This window comes from Phalangium opilio, unplaced genomic scaffold (assembly GCF_054372755.1).
Source record: "Phalangium opilio isolate 3A_F unplaced genomic scaffold, DU_Popi_V2 ptg000344l_1, whole genome shotgun sequence".
Lineage (NCBI taxonomy): Eukaryota > Metazoa > Arthropoda > Arachnida > Opiliones > Phalangiidae > Phalangium > Phalangium opilio.
In genome coordinates this window covers 3,359,100-3,379,820 of record NW_028324227.1, presented here as the reverse complement: position 1 = coordinate 3,379,820, position 20,721 = coordinate 3,359,100, and the positions used below count along the sequence as shown (strand labels likewise).

Sequence of the window (20,721 nt, the reverse complement as noted above, 5' to 3'; positions counted from 1 at the left end):
AATTCGGCAATATTAACGATCTCTTGCGCGTATAGACAGACGTCGTCTGAAATTTCGAAACGCCGCTCGCGCATTAAAAGAAAGAGAAGTAAAAAAATTGAGTGGCGTTTTAATATTTAAATGTAAGCAGTCCCTGGATTCAAATATATCACGGGTTATAGTAGTATCTTTTGCATATTATTCTCTTCGCCGGCGTGGCAAATCAGCGTGGCGCCAATTCCAGCTAATTCTCTGACGAATCATCCTTGGAATGTATTTTAGGGGTACTAAAAACTCTTCTCTTTCTCTCTCTCTCACTCACTCAACTATCTCTGATTCCGCTCTTTATAACTGGAGATATTTAATTAACCCCTTCGCGTACGCTTCGAGCCTAGCTTCTTCATTGCCTTAATGGTTCGCTCTTATATACCGAAGCATCTAATTATTCTCAACCGCTGGCTTCCGAAATTTTTCAAAACCCCCAACTTCAATCCATCCTTCAATATCACTAATGGCACGCCGCAAAGGAAAGGTGAAATATGCGGTTATTTTCACCCTTTTCTCTTGCAAGAATCCCAAATTTTAGGTAATCAAGAGGACCTTCTCTCGATTAGGCCTATAAATTGATGAAGACATCGTATCTTCATTGCCCCTTTAAAAGTTCGTCAATAAGTTGATATCCCCTTGGCTGGGCCTATCTGTTTTATGTTCCCCCATAGGAAGAAATATTATTTTTAGCCCAAAAAGTGATTTCCAAAATAAGGGAGCTTGCTGCCGAGCACCGAGAGAAGTAGGAGGGAAGCGTATTTTTCCCAAATTCTCCGACTATCTATCTACCCTCTTATATTTTCTTTTTTTTTTCTTTACCCCAAATCTTTAATGATTTGTCAACTTAACTAAACAGTAAGAAGGCTGTTAAGGATACGTTAAACTCGCTAACTAATACAACTGCTAGTTAAGCAGTCGATATTGAGGCGTTTTTGGTTTTTATATCTTTGCCCAAAAATTCCCAGTTCAACGGGGGTTTGGTTCCCAATCTCTGATCAGTCTTTCATTTGGAACGCCATGTTGGAGTTGGTCCCAGAGTCGAATGTCAGTAGTGTTACATGGTAACCTTACCTCCTTTTTGGGGTTTAGCAGCAGGATGGGCTTGAGCTAGTATCCAATGTAATACCTCTATGGGATGGACTCCTGAACCCCTCGTATCCAAGGGTTGACCCCCTTATCTATCTTTACCCCAGCCTGTCTAGACTATAGGGACTCCATACTTGATGAGAATTTTTTCACTGTTTCTCTCTGTTATCCTCGAATAACCCCATACCCCCAAACTGACTGAAAACCCCTGTTCCCCCTTTTTGGCAACGGGAATTAACGATGTTTATAACTTATAATATTGTCGATATTTGGGGGGTAGCCAGTAGATATTCGTTCTCGTTCAAGTGTTTTTACCACAAGTTTAACCACGCTTGGGGTCTCATTTGAGAGAATATACTTTAAGATACCGTGGGAATTCGGATTCAGAAACGTTTCATAAATATATTTTTTTGGTAACCATGTTGGGCTGTCATCAAAGAGGGGAGCGGTGCCCCCACCCCTATGTATGTCCGTTGCCAAGGGTTACGTGTCTGACCCCCTGTTATTTACTTATTTATTTAGAAAAATAGAAATTATATCTAGAAATTTTTTTAAATTGTTGAGTGTTTTTAAAAATGATGAAATCCTCAATAGATAACTTTTTTTGGAATAGATAAAGTTGTTATAGACGGATGAAGATAATTTTCTGTTTATTATGAAGTGTTTTCATCAAATTAACATGATCGAATCCACATAATTATCATTGAAATAATCGCGATTTAATTAATCAGAATCTAAATTCATTTTAAACGGGAATCTAAATTCAATTTAACCATTTTAATCGGAATCTAATCAGAATTTAACCATTTTAATCGGAATCTAATCAGAATTTAACCATTTTAATGGGAATCTAATCAGAATTTAACCATTTTAATGGGAATCTAATCAGAATTTAACCATTTTAATGGGAATCTAAGCATTCTAAACACGATTTTAATCAGTTAAACATGGAAATCCTTCTTCCCCTTAGTTCAATTTTTCAGTTTAATTTACGCAATTCGATTTTTGATATTATTTATTAACCTCGTAATCGGTTTTCCCCTTTTATAAGAGCTAGTTTCTATTGGCGCACGATAATCATAATTTTATTTCATTGCTAATCTATGAAGACTAGTACTTATAACAAATCGTGAAAAACAGGTTTTTGCCACCTTAACATAAGTATTTAATATTTTTATCACTCTTTTATTTTTGCCGGCGCAGCTTATTTCGCCAATAATGTCAGGGTCTGTGAATTCTTTTTATTACGTACGTTCTTTTTTCCTGTTTAATAATTTATCATAAATTTTGAAGGTTAAATATTTAGATATTGTTATTTTTAGGGATAATTTCTAGAAATTTAATCCTTTCTTAGTTAATTCCCCTTCGTTTTCCTCCAGTAATTTACCTTGAAATTTAAATGGAAATCTATATCTATATAAATCAAAGTCCTGACTGACTGACTGACTGACTGACTGACAGACTGACTGATAATCAACGCCCAGCCCAAACCGCTTGCCCTAGAAGGCTGAAAATTTGCAGGAACGTTACTCATAAGTAGTAGGCGCGTACTAAGAAAGATTTTTCCAATCCACCGCCATCTTAAAAAATGGCGACCAGAAATGTAAAAAATCTTCTCTATGCAACAGAGTCCGCGCGTTTCAAACGATTTCGAAAATATTTAGTACACTGGTTTCCTTTGACCTATAGGCGGGTTGAATGGTCTTTCGGGTTCCATTTGTTGCCATCTTTTTAAATGGCGGCCAAAAACGTAAAACCCTTCTTTATGGAATAATGTCCGCGTGAAAAATAATAAAAAATGTCCCGACGGGCTGAGGGGCAACGCCGAGTGCCCTCGCTCCTATAGGGTGCTACAAAAATATCAGTCATCAGTAAAATCTACCCATTCTTTATATCATTTTGATGGAAGTTCTTATTACACGCGAGCGACGCCGCGGGCAACAGCTAGTATCACATAATCGTTTAAAAAAAATAAAAAGCATGGCCTTGGAATTTATTTCTATATTTTTAGGGTAATATGTAATTTGGAATATTTTTCCCCAATTCTAAATAACTCGTTGAACCGTTAATATTAATAAAATTCCGAGTATGTCACAAAAATTCTCTGACAACCTAGTGTCGAGTCTTCTGTATACTGATCCACTCTCGTCTAGAAAAATTTGTATGCCAATTTATTTATTTTAAATCATTTCATTTCTTGGAAGTTATTTACTTTTTAAAGATGAAAACTAGTCTAGCAATTAAATTTCAAATTATAGATCTTGAAATAAGTCTTAAATTGACAACAGTTTTCAAAAGAAGTGCCACTACTTATGAAAAGGGTTTGTCTGTGTCTGGGTACAACCATGGTACAACCTTTCTTTGAAAATTATGTAAACATCGTGTAATTGTAAAGACACTCCATGGGCATGCATGTATACATCCTCCTTGTTTCTGTCATCTTTAACCTTTAGGCCTAGTTAAGTTAATTCCATACTTTAAGCTATATGAAGATAACTTAATCGTTTCTCCCTAATTGGGTAAAATCCCTAGGACACACACATATATTTATATATACCAATTATCATTTAGAAATAATACCGTATATTGAATATTTAAATTTTCAATTAGACCTCCCGCTAGATAACGTGTCGTGTCGGTGTACATTTTTTTGTGACGATCATAAAAAGAAGATCCTTTTTCATTTTTTTAGACACAATACGAGTCTAAATGATCTAAACGGATATGTCGTCATAATCTCTTGGAAATTGTTTTAGGATATTAAAAAAATAATAATAAAAACGTAGGGGGAAATAAGGGGAGGACGAATGAATGTTTGTATAAAACTATTATAGCGTTTATACGGCCCATTTATTTTAAGATCATGATCCGTGAGTCACAATCTCTTATGTATATTTTGACAGTATTAAAAATAAACGCCCTTAGCGATTGCGCGAGCGTCAGCTATTCAACCCAGCAAGCATCTTGATCTTTTAGTTTTGCTATACCATCGTCGCCATTTTATTTTCTTTGGAGGTAGAATTTTATTCTTTCCACCCCCGCTCGCCCTTTCTTTCAAAATTTTAATAGAAAGTTCCTAGAAATCAGTTGTGGTGGGATTGTGGGGAAATTTATTTTATTTTATATTGCCTTTGATATAATATTTAATTTAAACCTTACCCCATCGTATATCACTTTTAAAATTGAAAATTAAACGTTTCTCTTCTTTATATCCTTTCTAGGTTAGAAGTTAAACATCCGGTTATCTTTCTTAGAAGTTATTAAATTGGGGAAATATATTTTTGATAAGATGAGTAGGTTGATAGTGTGGGTTTCGAATTTATGGATATGTAGGAATTAATTGTTCATTACGAGCCCTTCATTTTCGTAATTTCAACTCATTGTCGTCTGCTCAAGTATCTTCAACGCGGTTTACGCGTAAATTACTATGCAATTAAGTCTGTTTCTGTAATTGAAAGGCTTATTTAATTTTAAATGATTCAGTTAGGCCTAATTAAATTTCTTTTAACGGTATTTTAATTCCAAGGTTTAATTTTTAACCTAGGAACTCCAGTCAATCGAATACCAATCATGGCAAAGCAAGTTTTGGATTTGTACGAACTCTACAGGCTGGTCGTGTCACGTGGAGGACTAGTCGAAGTAATTAACAAAAAAATATGGCGGGAAATAACCAAAGGTCTCAATCTACCATCTAGTATCACCAGCGCCGCATTTACACTTAGGACGCAGTAAGTTGAATTGTTTTAACCTGAATTGTTTGATTTCAGATGAGTTATTTAGAGGCCAATCTTTGGTCATGGCGTCAGTAAATTTTAGGTTTAGCGTTGATTTCACTTCATGACAAGCTCCAGTTTGTAACCAGTGACAAACTTATGGTGAACTTATCTTATAAACTCAATTGATCTAATTATTTTGGAGATATCTCCATAGTCAAATCAAACCTACCACAAACAATATTGTTAGTTGGGCAAATCAGATTTACGTCTGTTCTTGAGAACTTATCTTGTCAACGATTGTTTAAAAATTATTTAGTACTATTTTGTTCAAGATTATAATTTCTTTTGAACCGGTACCCAAATAAATTAAAACTAATCCGAATAATCCCACTTGAGAGAGCATTAAAAAATTAGTTTTCATCATTCTTTTAAATAAGGAATTATCTTTATATTTAGGTATAAGCTCATTCAACCCGGATTTAAAATATGTCTCTCGATTTGCTGCCTTTTGTTCTGTTATTATGTTTTATTTTTCCAAGCTCATGCAGTCCGCTAAAACAAAATTAAAAATAAAAATGAGGGGTAAATCAGAGGAGAGACCCAACTGTCACGTGACATTGGTGTATTACTAACGAGGCTCCGCCATTGTGTTAATGAACGGCGTTAACGAGGATATTTCATTAACCTTTTCCTACCCCGTTTCGCGTCTAGGGGCCGCTCCAACGTTTCAAATGTAGAGTTTAAAAAAAGAGTATGATTCTGTCGTAAGAGCCAACTTTATCTTTATTGTAATTTAAGCTTGACCAGGTTTAGCACCCTTCCTTACTAGTCCAAGCGTCACCCTTTTATGTTAAAAACTTCTCTCTTATTAATTTGGTGTATGTGTTTCGGCCCCTTTCTTCGATCATACGCGTCCGAGGGGTCGGAAAATTGCCGTATTTGATGAGTATTCGGGATATAAACTCTGAGATTTAATTCGCAATTAGATCAGCTAAAAAATAAAGTCAGTGAAAAGACTTACAAATAAATGCCATATATTTTTAATTCTTGTGCCATTAGTTTTGAAGAAATCCCCTTCAAAATTGAAGTCCAGTGTTGGGTCATTTTACTGACCATTTTAATTAAAATCTAGTGGAGTGAAAATAAATAATGGATGCTCGAATCGCTCATCAAACAAACTGCTTTGATTAAATATAGTTATATAAGTTACCATATATAAAATAAAACTAGTTCTAATTTTTCTTTTCAAAGTAAGAGGAATAAAGTAACCGACCTCTCTAATACATAGGTCCATACATTTTGTTCGAAATTGGTTTTCAATTTTTTCTTCTCTTTCTTTATTAATCTTTATTGTTTAAAAAGTCAGTCGCCATAATCAATCTTATACTAGTTATAAACCAATTGCGATAATCGTGTTTAAGTTGAGAATAAAAAAAAAATACACATCTTTTATATGGCGTAATATATTATGCCAACTCATCCATGGTTAGTTATACTATATAAGAAATGAGATTTTTCTTCTTCTTCAATAGTTTTTACCCAATTTAGTTTGTGTGATCACGTTTCTTTATTATATTATTATGTTTTTTTTTTTTTGTTGAATCGTTATAATAGCCCATCTAATGATGCGACGAATAATATAGGTAAAGAATGAATTAATTATTTTACCGTTTTGTATAAGGAATCTAGGTTGCTTTCCCACTGAAATTAATAAAAATTAGCTCGACCCGCATTATTTTATTTTGTAAGCGTATTTATTTCTCTTTAACAGCTATAGTTGTCGAAGAAAGTGGTAATCATTAATATAACGTTTGGAATATTATTTCGTTATAAGAAATCGCTATCGTTGCAAGGTTTTTTTTATTGGTTGTTATTGACGATGGAAAAGTGATTTCCGAATCGAATTTTTCTGTCGATTCAATAATTTCTTATTCAGGCGTTCAGACAGAAGTTATTGCGCGTAATATTTTACAACGTAACTGTTTTTTCGTAAAATTTATTAAATTTTTAGGGATGGCGTCGTCTGCTACCTAAATTTGCGCGTTAAATTTTAGTTCAGTAAATTGAGAGCTACGCTACGACCTGCCCGGATTGTTGTCATCAACATAATGAAACCGTTTATGTTTTCAAAATCACAGGCAATTACAAGGTGTTTTCTTCAAATCGTTGTCCATTTAGTGTTTTGACCAAAATACAGGATATTTATAACACAATTTGAGCCCTAAAACGTGTAATTCCCATAACCATCTTGTAACTAGTCGATAATTACGCTCAAAACACCCTAAACAAAACCCCCAACAAACGATTCTTCCGCCAAGTGTTCCTTATAGGTAGAAATTATCCGAGTGTTCAACACGCTCGAGTCCCCACTATTTGGCAACTAAAAAAAATGTGTACACGTATCCTCGACAAGCCTATTAGCATAAGCACAATAGTAGCTGTCAAAGAAAAACTAGAAAGCTAGCTAGCTCCCTGTTTTAGAAGTTACCGCACCTTCCGTCTACCTTGTTTAAGTCCAAACCCCCGAGAGGTCAAACAGTCTGTAGTTACGAGACACGATTCTGTTAACTGGAAGATTTAGTAGAGTAGAGTGTCGGCGCCCTCGGGCCAGTGGCATTGAAATTTGAAAGCTTAGGGTTCGTGTGTTAGGGGACGAAGGTTCAATTTGCACGGATTCACTGGCCTGTAACCGAGCCGCAAATCACGTCGTTGAGTGGCCCTCTTCTATTATTCAATTCGCCAGCCAAGTAAAAGATCGCGCTCATAGCTCTTGGCTCTGAGAAAATTTCTCGTTTACGCCGATGTCACGCTCCCGGCTCATCCCCATGATCGTTTTCTCCTCTATCTTCTCTTTCATGATATAAAGCCTACTCTCTCTTTCTCTCTCTTCAATTTTTCAAACACGCAATTTTACACACGTTAATTTAATTAAATAAATACAATCATCCTTATTTTTAACTCTACATATCGTGAGTCTGCATAGCAAGGGTGCAAAACTTCAATTCGCGATCTGAGGGGAAGACCCATAAAATTATACGGTAGCTTAGCATTTTATAATTAAAAGGGAAGAAGAGATTATTGCATGGGGTTTAATTGGGACTACACGATTTGTACCTCATTTTTTTTTAAATAAATTAGATGGCGACCCACGATTATAAGCAATAGTTGACTATATAGTATTATGACATCATGGGATTGAAAATTGAAGACTTGGTGGGTGTAATCCTTGAAAAGAAAGCGGAGCCTGCTTAGGTTCCATCTTTAAAAAAGTTGATTTAGTAACTAAGCAGGGGTGGCTAACTTTACAGGGGCGTCTCCTGGTTGCTCTCTTTCCCTTACGTTAAATGAAATTGGTTGGTAAAGGGATGATTATTTTGTGGTATGTCGTTATTTATCAAAGAAATTAGTTCTTTTCGTGAGATAGCTGATCATACCATTTATAATGATTAATGTAGATACTTTTTCAGTCTTGATCATTTGTATTTGTTCGCATATGTAATATAAATAAAATAATTCTATTTCAGATACATGAAATACTTATACCCATACGAGTGCGAACGGGAACGTTTGAGCACCCCGGACGAATTGCAATCAGCCATCGATGGTAATAGGAGAGAAGGTCGACGAGCCAGTTACGGTCAGTTCGACGGACCCAGTTTGGGAAATATCTCCAGGCACTCTTCCAATTCTCATCATAGTCCCCTGAACTCGTCTCCTCTCAGTCTGGTCTCTCGACCCTTGAACGGACATACGCCGTCTCAAGGTATATCATCGGGTAAGACACCCAATACGTACAAACCTTAAGCCTTTTTCGTTTCCTTTCCACTATATACTCTTTTAAATCTTGGCGGTTAACCCTTTCGCACCCGCTTAAGCCTTAATCTTAACTTCTTAAATCATTGGTGGTGAAAAAACTTATATATATTTGCGAGTACTAATTTTAAAAACGTTTTGATAAGATCGAAAGATACACCGGCGGTTGGTGATGGGTAGATTATGATCCTATAGAAAACCGGTTTTTATACCGATTTCTCTTCAAGCGGGGGTGCAGCGGGGTGCGATCGTTACGTTTTAAGGAGATAGATAATTCCGAAATCTAAAACCCCTTATTAAAAAAACACCTATATACATATAGGGCCCGGCCGAAGCCAGGCCTTGATTATTATTTTATTTATGAGCTCCGTGGTGGTGCCATGATGCCATCACGGTATCAATTCGGCTTTTTAAATATCAAAGAAAGCTAATATCGCGTATAAATTTATAAATTAGAAGTCACGATGCTGTATGGGTTTGTATACGGTGCCCCTCCTTTGGTTTATTCCCTTAGAGTTCAGTGCGATTCCCAATAATGTAAAATTAAATACAAATTTGGAGTTCATCCTCCATTTTACATTGTTCAGTGTATTCCGTGAACAAGGTCGTCTATGGGCTGCGTTGAGTATTATACCAATAGAACCTGGAGTAGAAGGCCATAGCTTCCTCGAGACGGTGTTAGTATCGCCAAGAAGCGATATCTAGTTTACTAGGGAGAATGAATAAGATGCCTAAGTATTCGCGCGCCATAGTCCCAGTCCCCCTTTAAAATACAAGGGGGGACGTAAAAGGAGGCTGGGCTATTTCACCTCTCCTCAGTCGGAAAAGACGTAATTTTCGTCATTCGCGTCGTGCTGACGTGATTTTTAAAATACCAATGAGATGCTGGTTGTAATTCAGAGGTAAAGCTAGAAATGTGGCGAATTTAGACCTTCTCCCTAGTAAACTAGATATCGCTTATTGGTATCACTTATAACTACACTAAATGACTATCCTTTATCCGAGCTTTGTGGTTTAATTCTCTTCAATTGCTATGACAGAATATGTTCTGGAAGCTATAGGACGCCAATATAAGTTAAAAACCTTCATCGAATGATCGGAAATTCTTATAGCTTTCGTTCGCACGTTTGCCATCACAATAAAGTTGATCTGAATTATACTTAAGTTTTAAAAGCCTGCATGAATCCGCACTCGTTTTTAAGTTAGCTTGGCAACTTCTATTACTTTGAAAAAAATTTCCCCCGAAAATCACGCGGGCAGCGTGCGTAAACAAATTCGTCGTTTGTATTATTTGTAAGTTTCCTGAACTTTTCTTGAAGAAACGATAATCCGTGCATGTTGCGAAGAATCAAAATCTCTTTAGGCGTGAAGTAACAACCCTCGTTGAAAAAACCTCTCAAGAGTTTCATCTGCTAAAGGGTTTTCTTAATAGGATCCACGATTGCGCTCTTTTATGATAAAAGTTATCATATTTTACGGTAAACCAACCCGGTATGAGGTCCAATTTTTTTTAACGAAAACATTATCCAAATAACGCTTGATTCGTGGTGTCAAAATCTTTTCACGATTTTTGATTGATCAGTCATGCTTAAAAGAAAAGGTAACTTATAACTTCTCTTCCTTCCCCGCGCCACGGGTTTTTTGCAGTAATTAAAATTCCTATCAAAACATTTCAATGTCTTTGCCCGGATTTGATCCCCGCAGATTTACCGATAGATATCAGAAATAAATATATTTAAAACCGCAACATTGCTTCTTCTAGTATCCCCTGTTTCTATAAACAACATTGTTACTGTGAAAATATATTTATATTCATTTGATATTTCTCATATCTATTAATTTCTCCACCATAAGCTTAACTATGCTTCACTTGACTTCACTCACGTTTGAGTAAATTCAATTTGGGCTTTGCTTCCACTTTAATGCAAAGTTAGGCGCGTTCGACGTATCCCCAATCTCGACTTATGATTTTTTTATAAGCGCACGAATTTTTTGATCTGACCTGTTCATACATACATATATATATATTTAATATGTATATATATTCTCTATCCATCGCGATGGAGCTTGATAAAGAAGCAGAAAAAAAGGTCAAAAGGTCAACGGCGAAATTCGTGAACCTCTCGCGCCGATTCTTTATTATATTTGCCGACTTATTTTGTGGCCAAACTATCAATTACTGGCGAATTTACCGACATTTTAAAAATTATAATTCGATAAGCGCCGCGTTCCTATTACGCCTTCCGCTCTTTAACTGCAACCCCCCCCCTCCTGTTGAACCCACCTTAAGGAGAGGGTTCTTTTGAAGTTTGACCACGGTGTGGGTGCATCTTTATATCGAGATTTAAAATCTTAACTTTTTTAAAAAATAAAAGATATCGAAGGTGAAAAGTATTGCCACGTTTTTAAACCATAATGCTCGCATAGCATTTTATATTAATTTATTAATGATTTAGTTCGAGAAAAGGTTAGTTCATGAGATTAACAACATGATAATTGGTTAGCTAATGGTACGGTATGGTTTACTGTTTTGGAAGGGTAATAATGGTTGAAAGGCTATGTTTTGATTGGAAGAGATGCCTACATTTAGGGATAGGGCAATGAATAGCATTAAGAAAGAGATGCCTACATTTAGGGATAGGGCAATGAATTGCATTAAGAAAGAGATGCCAAAAGTTAGGGATAAGGCTATGAATCTTAGGGAAGAGATGTCAAAAGTTAGGGATAAGGCTATGAATCTTAGAGACGAGATGTCAAAAGTTAGGGATAAGGCTATGAATCTTAGGGAAGAGATGTCAAAAGTTAGGGATAAGGCTATGAATCTTAGGGAAGAGATGTCAAAAGTTAGGGATAAGGCTATGAATCTTAGGGAAGAGATGTCAAAAGTTAGGGATAAGGCTATGAATCTTAGGGAAGAGATGTCAAAAGTTAGGGATAAGGCTGTGAATTGTAAGGAAGAAATGCCAACAATTGGGGATAAGGCTATGACTTGTAAGTAAGATAAGCCAAAGGTTAGGGATAAGGCTAAGAATTGTTACTAAGAGATGCCGAAAGTTAGGGACGTGTTCCCCAATAGGTTTTGAGAGCCTTGATTTAACCAAAACTAAAATTTATCAGCGAAAATAGCTGAAACAACCCAGTAACTTGAAAATTCATGTTAATAATATGACTCCTAAATGATAGCTTCACTTTAGCAGTGTCTGAATTACACGTATCTCTTCAATTTATGGGCTTCTAACAATCTGTAAAAACAATGCCACTGTTAGATAAGCTTAGAGTGTCACCATTATTATCCCCCAATCGGCATTAAACGAGAAAACTAAACGGGCACGACTTTCATGAAATTCCAATTCGTAAAATTTAAATCGAGTTAGTGTAGAAAAATTCCCCAATTCGGGCATGCATGGGATCACGATTCGAATATATGTTTAATAACAAATCAAAAAACGTTACCGCTTGTTTTTAATAGCAAATAATAGACCCCCCTACCCTCCACACCCCCTTCTCCCGTTATAGAGTCGAATATAAAAAGCATGCATTTCGAATTATAACCCCCTTAGAGAGTGGTTTTAATACGATTTTCACTTACGTAATATTGAACGGACGGCCGCTGTATAAATATATTTCTCTATCTCTCGTCTTGGCTTTATCATGAAGTAATGAAATCTTATCATGAATATTGAACGCGTCTCAATATCTACTCGAGATTAAAGTAATAAATAAACTGGTCCATGACCATTGACCAGGGCATGTCGTCTGCTAAACTAAAGAAGTTGATAATTGAAATATTTGAGTTAGTGTCTGGACTATGGTTACCCTTGAATTTTCGTAGCGGTCCCGTGGACCACTGACCCCCCTCCGTTTTAATTTTTAAACTGGTAATTTGCCCTGTGCCAACGTCTTATTTCCCAGGCTGACTTCTACGTCTCTCTTTTGGTTAAATTTGTATAAAATGTTTATTGAAAGAGATATCGTGACGACATCGTACGACGTATTTAGTATTCTTGTATGAAATGAAATGATTCTTTATTTTATTCTATCTGGGCATCTTAACAAATGTATTATAACCTCGCGCGTGTCGAGCACGTAATCGTGACTTATAGAAACGTGATTATAGAGAGCGGCCATTATAAAAAGTCCGGGGTCACATCAACCCGGTACTGTCCTTTATTAAAATCCCCTATAGCTCTTGTATTAAGTTAGGCCCGAGGAGAGCTCCGGTGAGGGTGGCCGAAAGTAGCGTATCCCCTACTTAAAAAGGGAATTCTCTCTTTTACCCCCAGACTCACGAACTAATGTCATTGCCGAAGATATTTTTTGGGGGTCAAGACTCTAATATTGTTAAAAATCGGTTTTAAAACATTAATATACCGTACTCGCCCTCGCCGCGCCATTTCAAAATAACGATTCCGTGGTGTAATTGAAGTTTCTCTCCCTTTTAAATATTATACACTGAGAAAAAAAAGTGCGGAAAATGAATTCTATTAATGTACGCTATAATTTGCATAAATATGAATTTAATTCGAGGTTTTTTTTTATATTTTTAAAGAGAGGTAGAAACGAGTTTGTTAATTTTTAATAAGTCCTTTTTCAAAATATTGGTTAGTTGCTTATAATATCAATTCAAATTGTTTTGAACACTCATTTCACCGTCCCTTTAAAACCGTGAAATGAAATCTAACGATCTGGGAAATTATTTAAATTTGAATATATACCGGCGAGTTAAAAATTATAATTGAACCCGCTCGGCAGACCCTTATTTATTTCCTAACAAAATTGATCAATCAGTGCGGCCGTTTTTAATAATTCGAAACCACGAAGGAATATATCGTATTTAACCCTCTTATGTTTGATTGATTAGATTTCACTTTTTTTAAAAAAAAATATCCTACTTAATATTATCCTTGTATTAAAATCGAGGCCTGCATCATTTTCTTTTTTTAATAATAATAAATAAATGTAATAATGGAAGAGCCGGTGGTTTTTATCATGAAAACGATCATCTTTAAATTATACTCATCGTGATTTTGTGGTTTTTAATGCGCGTCAATTTTTCTTAGAAATATTAGTTTTAAATGAGGTTGAAAAGGTCGAAAGTTACCGCGCGCCTTTTCATTTTTAATAGCTCGGCCTCCTAAACACCTTCTTCTATATAATTTATTATTTTTTTTTTTAGATTTTAAGGTACAAAATTTATTATTAATTTATTTTTTATTTCCCTTCCTTCCTTAAACTTCGATCACGTATCGCTATTAAATTATAGGGTGAGACTTATGAAAAAAAATAATATATATGTATACAAAATTTTCTCTCTGAAAAGTTTGATTTAAATATTTTATAAATTTTCCCTGTGATCATTTGAATGTGACATATTAACTTACTACAATCGTACCCTCAAAATGTTTCCCCGTAATACCGAAATTCTGTCGTTCTGAAAAGCGTGTATAGGCGTTCCTAAATTAATTATATTTTAATTAGTGCAATAATTTGAATAATTTAGATCCTCTGTCGAATTCCAGTTAGTTAACGCGCTGTCAATTATTCCTCCCCTAAAACAACCTTTTTTTTTTTTTACTCTCAAACCATTGTTTTAGCCCCGGTATAAATACACCCAGTGTATTTGGAGTTCGGAGTGAATTCAAAGAACTTATTCCTTTGTGATTTAAACATTTTTGGTTTGGTAATGGTTTATGAACTCTTGTTGGTAAAGATAATCTAGAGGAGACCATCACCAGACTAAGTTGCGCCCATATCCGGCCAGCCAGCAAACATTGATTGCGGGTGGTGGTGAATTTTTGACGGTGGAATTAAATTATACTACCAGTGTAAACGTCCGTAGCTCCTTAATCAGATTTTATGCCCATAAACGTGAATTTATTTAACAATCTCAGAAAGATTTGCTAGACATTTCACCGACTTGTGTCCATTGGATTATTGCCCGTAAAGTAAAGCGCTTTGGGAAGTAACTTTGCTTTATTACTTGTATTGTTTTGTATCAGCGTTTCCCACAATACTAGGGACTATATTTCAAAATTCTCCATGACAATCCCTCGATTTTAGATAATCTCCATGATAGTCCCTATGATTTGAGAAAATCTTCATGATAGTCCTTATGATTTGAGAAAATCTCCATGACAATCCCTATGATTTGAAAAAATATCGATGACACACTCAATGATTTGAGAAAATCTCAGCTATTATATTTATAAGACATGTGACTAACTGGGCATATTAAAACCCTTTAGCAACAGCTGCATATTCTTTGTAGAAACTAAATCAATTCATGGTGTAACGAAATGAAATTCAGTTTTAATTGGGTCCTATTAAGACACTGGCTCGACGTAAGGACGCGCATAATACAAATTAACTATTTTGTTTTTTTTCCTGGATCCTTTTATATTCGAGCCCGCGCAACATAATATTATCGCGTCGAACAATCCGATTCTTTTATCATATAGAATTTATTTTTCGTTTTAATTAAAAAAATTTCAAAGAGAATGGACCGGGAGGGTTAGGATTAAGGGGGGGGGAAACGTGTTTGACTTATTTGGTATCAAAATAGAATTATTTTAAGCCTAGATACAAAAGAGGGAGAGATCCCGGATACTAAAAAATGAAATTAAAAACTTGTATAACATAAAACACAGCACTGCACCGTAAGTGTAAGGTTACAGGTAACGTTCCGCCAACTTGGATTCCTCGATTGTTTGCCCCTCGCTTCTTTTTGTTCTTCCTTTTTATGTTTTTTTTTACATTTATAATATCCATCCCAATGATTATTTTCATTATTAAGCTTATATAGAAAAATCTAACAGTGCAGGGGTTTAGATAGTGCTTTTAATTGAAAGATTTCACGGGGGTGGAATTTTTATTATACTCCATCTCGTCACGCGTCAAGCGTTTTCAGACTGGGAGGTGTATATCAGGTTGTTACTTTGTACAATTCCTTAAATAGAAACGTTGAAAAGATCCTGGGTATTGTACGAGTGTACGTTCGAATTAAATGGGTATTAAATGGCGCCATGTCTAGAATTGATAATTGGCTCAGGAAATATTGTTTTTTTCGAGAGATTTTGAAGGCGGTTTTAGCTCAGAATATTGACCTCTGAAAAATAGCTAGCTAGCTAGCAACGTGACTTGTCCTAGATATCAAAGTTTCTCCGTTTTATATGTCCTTAAAGCGTAACCTTATAACTGCATGGTAAATATAGTCTGGTTTGGCGGTGAAAACAAAATATATGTTGAGGACTTTTGGGAGCTGGTGGTTTGCTTATCGGAGTTTTCGATCTGTTTGATATCTGGGTACTTTAGGAGATGAAGATAACGGAAGTTTGGGTTCGACACCAGGTCGTGGTCTTCCGGCTCCGGCTCAACAGGAAGCGCTGAATTTGGAAGTTCGTCAAACGTCCGATCAGCAATCCTCTCCCGGCATGAACGCCGGATTACACCAAAGTTCTAGCAGCAATCACAACCGAGTCATGCAAGAATTGGCTGCCAGGAAGGTCTTGCAGCAAATGGCGGCGGAAGAAGTCAACTTACCCGCGTGCGGATCTTCGGCGAAGAGGTTCGCGGCCGCCTCCGCTGACGATGACCGGATACCAATGGCCGCGGGAATCAATAGTACACATATCAAAATCTCTAGTAGAGGTCAGTTTGCTTTGCACGATTTAAAGCTTGTCTCTCGGTGGGGCGGTTCTATAACCTTCTATTGCATGGTGTAAAAAAGCTGCACGTTTCGGAAAGGTAGTTTGATTCGTTGCAAAAGAAAACGGTTAAGTCCTTCTAGTTAAGAGTGCCATGAACAAACATCGTGAGAAAAGAGTGAAATTTAAGCTTAGTTGCCGAATTTGTTTATAAATCCCTCGCACAATCTCAAACGTAGTTTCTTGCATTGGGGCTCAGAAGTGTTAGCAAATAACCTTACCAAAAATTTATTTAAATAAATTTATATATAATTTGTAATTAATTAATCTAAAATCAATTACTAATCCAAAATTCCAAATTATCCAATAAAAATGGCTCAATTATACATGTATTATTATTATTTTGTTAATAATCTTGTTTTTATTTCAGGCGACAGACCAGGAGAAAATTCGTTAGTGGTCAGCATGGACATAAACGGAGTGACGTATCAAGGCGTTTTGTTTGCCCAAAGTCATCGTAGTAGAATGTCGTAACTTGTGGCTACGTTTAAACTAAACCGTTACGTTATCATATCGAGAGAAACAATTTTTTAAAGGGTTCTCAAATGTGTGAAAAAAATATACTGTAGCCATCGCGAGCGCCAATGTGCTTGTAAAATTCACCCCGAACATTTAATCTAATGAAAGACACTCTCCAAAATGTACAAAATACTAGATAAATCGCCGAGAGCGAAGAAGAAAAAAAGGCTAAAAAAAATAAGTTAAACCAAAAATTATTTCATTTGGTTTATTATAAAATCAAGTTTTAAGGGATGTTTATGGAGAAGAACGTACCCGAGTGTTTTAGAACTACATTGAACAAGGAGGTTCGTTTTTAATGTAAATAATTAAGTAGTTTTTACACACGGTGTTTAAATTCACACGATACGAAGCGATTCGAGTCGAGTTGAATGCGGCGTCAAGGTGGACAGACGCCAGAAGAATATCTGATAATGAAACTTTTGAAGCAATTGTTTTTTTTTAAATCACACTGGTCTTTATCTCGTTGGATTATGGTTCCTGAATTCGCGGCGCGGTCTTAAAATGTGTTTTTTTTTAAGTCACAAACCCACCACAATACAATTAATTTTACGACTGTGTTTTTATGTAGATAATTTCATAATTGTATCATACATACTTTACATAACGGACCGTTGAAAGTGTTTCTATTTTAAAATGGAAGTTATGGAAAATAAACCTCACCACCAAGACACATTTTTCATCTTCCCCCATCCCCGAAAATGCTTGGACCACGTGTGATTCGGAGATTAATTTAAAAAAACAAAAAAACAAAATGGGGATTGAGTGAGAGAGAAAGAATTGTTTGTAGGAATATATTGTTAATTTTCTTTCTCCTTGCCATATTCCCCGTTTAAAATAGAAAATAACATAATTATAAAGATCATGTGGATGTAAATTTTGAGCGTGTCCTCTTATTTAGGGTACTTTAAAATCAAATTCCTCGGATGAAAATGGATTAAGGTCGGTTAGTAGCAATGTTGATTCTTTGGATTTTTAGGTTGTTATAATTATAAACTATTGTTTTTTAGTTTTTGTCGGTTAAAAGGAGCAGGGTCTTTCGAAGAATAATGCTTGATTTTCGTATAAAGCCCAGTATCACTTACAAAATTAGATATTAAACGTCGTAAACGTCTGATATTGAAGTACAGGTACTACGCTTTATAAATTAATTGTGATTTTTCGAAGGTCTTAATCCTTTTTTCTTTCTACGCGTGATTTTAATCAAAATATACTTAACTGGCATTTGGTTCTTAAATTTTTTTATTTACAAACTATTTTTTAAATAAAAATTGTAATTTTTTGGGTAAGGATCTCAGGGATCTCAATACAAAAAACAAATCAACTTCAAAATACTACGGAATAAAACTTCCTTGCCCAAAACAGTACGATGAAATTCAATTTTAATTTTAATTTTTGGTGAATTTTAAGCAAGAATTATGTATTTATTCGAAATTTTCCAACTACAAATTTCCGATGTTTGTTTTTATAGATAATTATTAATTAATGAAAACTATTGTTTTTAAGAATGTTTTATTTTATTTCTCAAACAAAAAAATCTCTCAATAATTTCTTCTAAAAAATTAAAAAAAAGTCATTTTATTTTACCGTCCAATTATCTAAAAGTGGTTTTTACATGGAAATTAAAAATTATTCAAATTGAATTTTTTTTTTCAATCATCCAAAACTTTACGTGTTTGAACTGAACTCCCTCGTATTTTCCCGTTGATATTATTATTTTTTTGTCACTCTTTGCGTCTTGTCTTCTTCTCACAAAATATTGATCATGTCGCTTTAAATCGGTGTAAATTTTATCTTTCCCCTTTCTCTTTAAATGCTCAAGATTTGAAGTTTCAGAGTAGTTTTAATTAAACTCAAATATAGTGGTGCTATGACCTTATAAATACGCGAGAATTAAAATATAACAATAATTTTATCCCAATTTAATTGTAAAATTCTAAAAAATTAAACCAATTGTAAATTTCTAAACAATTAAACCAATTATAAAATTGAGTACTAGATTTTTTATCATTATTTTGAATTTATTTGAAACCTGTAATAAATTTTAAGTTTATAATGTTATATTTAAGGTTGCTTTGCAAATGCATGCCGCAATTTCGGCAAACTATCAAACCAACCACGTGACTTGACCTTTAAATGGTTACGTTGGCAACGTCAAGCCTGTCAATGAAAAAAAAGAAAAAAAAAGAAATAATGATTTAAAATCTAATCTCCAATTTTATTTGAAATAAATGCAATACGTTAATAAAAAAAACATTTAAATTAACAATTTTTAAAAAAATGTTTTAGGCGCAAATAATACCAACATTTTGCGTATTTTCCAAATTACCTAAATTTAAATCAAAAATTATTATAAAGTATGAAATGAAAACCATATTTTGGTTCTAATTGTAAATATACTTTTTTTATTTCCATCACAATTAATCGTAATTAGTCGTTGATAAGTAATTAATTGAAAAGGAGGTCGCGTAATTAATAATTAATAATTAAGACATTGAGGCGATTTATTAAATTTAATTACATTACATTTCATTGGATTGCCTTAATACTAGTTAATATATTTAAAAAAAAAAAAAAAATTGTTCCGTTTTTTAAGGAAAGTAGATAAAAAATGCTGTAATAGATTTATTAGGTAACAAACCTCCGTCCAATTATAATTAACTGACTGGCAATTTATACCAACTAAAAAACGATTTAAATGTAATAAAAACTCGCCAGTAAACTTATGATTATCCATTTATAGGACTATTATAATGGAGTGACTTGAAAGGTATATAGAAGAGAAATAAAGGGGGAAATAATTATTAAAAAAAAATAAAGAACACACACACACGGTCATGTTCCAAGCTTTTCGTTATGTCATTGAAGATACTGTTAACTTGAATCGTAATTGTATAAAAAAGGAAAAACATTAAAAAAAAGTCCTTAAAAACTTTAATACTATACTAGCATAATAGGCCATTATTACAACCTAAGTTCATAAGATATGTTCCATAAGTTTGTCGCTGGTTACAAACTGGAGCTTGTCATGAAGTGAGGTAAGTGAAACGTCATAGATTCAGGGTAAAGCGACGCCTGGTGAGGCGCTGTCAAAGGCTTATAGCAATACGAAGTATAGGTAGTGTCATACTTATGGAACATTACTAATGAAAAACTTCGCCCTTTTTATTACAAATGAAAATAGATGAAGAAATTCTTTATTTATTAATTAAATTCTTTTAATATTTGACTGAATATCTATCTTATTTTCAGTGCTGCATCTATGAATATATGGAGTTATGCCTAATTTCTGACAGATAATATTAGTACGTATCAATTTTTTTTATTCTCTCTATGACGTTTTGATAGGTGCCTAGTCAGTAGACAGGATTTTCGCAAACAAGATAAATAGAATATCAAGAAAGACAGAAGAAAGAAAAAGAAAACCAGACAAAAATTTAATGAAAAAGATTGTTAGGGTTTTTATAAATTTCACTTATATTCTAAAACGTCTCCGTCTCTCTCCCAAATTCTCTTTTTTAGAAATTTTTCATCAAGGCAATGATTTGGGGAGCGTCTTTGCACCGTCTTCGTGATAAATGTCCGATTTTTTTTAAAACAACTTAAACTTTAACGGGGGCAAGGTTGACCCGGTGATACTCCAAAGACGTTGGGGTAGGACAGTCTCACTGTTTGAAATTATCAGATTGTTTAGTAACGATTCAACTGAACTTCTGTGAAATATTCCTGATTTCATTGCGGGTAATGGTTTTATATTTCAATCATTACCAATGTTTTTAAATTTCATTCAAAGTTACAGAGTGGTTTAACAGTTTGTTGAGTAAAGTGTTGGACCCCTCTTAAGTGTAAATATCTTG

General features: G+C 34.5%; 1 protein-coding gene across 1 annotated transcript in view; it reads left to right on the top strand.

Annotated features, from left to right (window-relative positions):
• Nucleotides 1-19,802, top strand: part of LOC149610107 (AT-rich interactive domain-containing protein 3A-like) — a gene marked incomplete at its 5' end in the record, with an annotated part of 80,527 nt that extends 60,725 nt beyond the window's left edge. Inside the window, 4 exons of the mRNA XM_089859755.1 lie at nt 4,658-4,841; nt 8,354-8,604; nt 15,954-16,289; nt 16,716-19,802. Of these exons, the coding sequence (XP_089715881.1) occupies nt 4,658-4,841; nt 8,354-8,604; nt 15,954-16,289; nt 16,716-16,819 (875 nt within the window). The remainder of the gene's footprint in view (nt 1-4,657; nt 4,842-8,353; nt 8,605-15,953; nt 16,290-16,715) is intronic.
• Between the last annotated feature and the right edge of the window lie 919 nt (nt 19,803-20,721).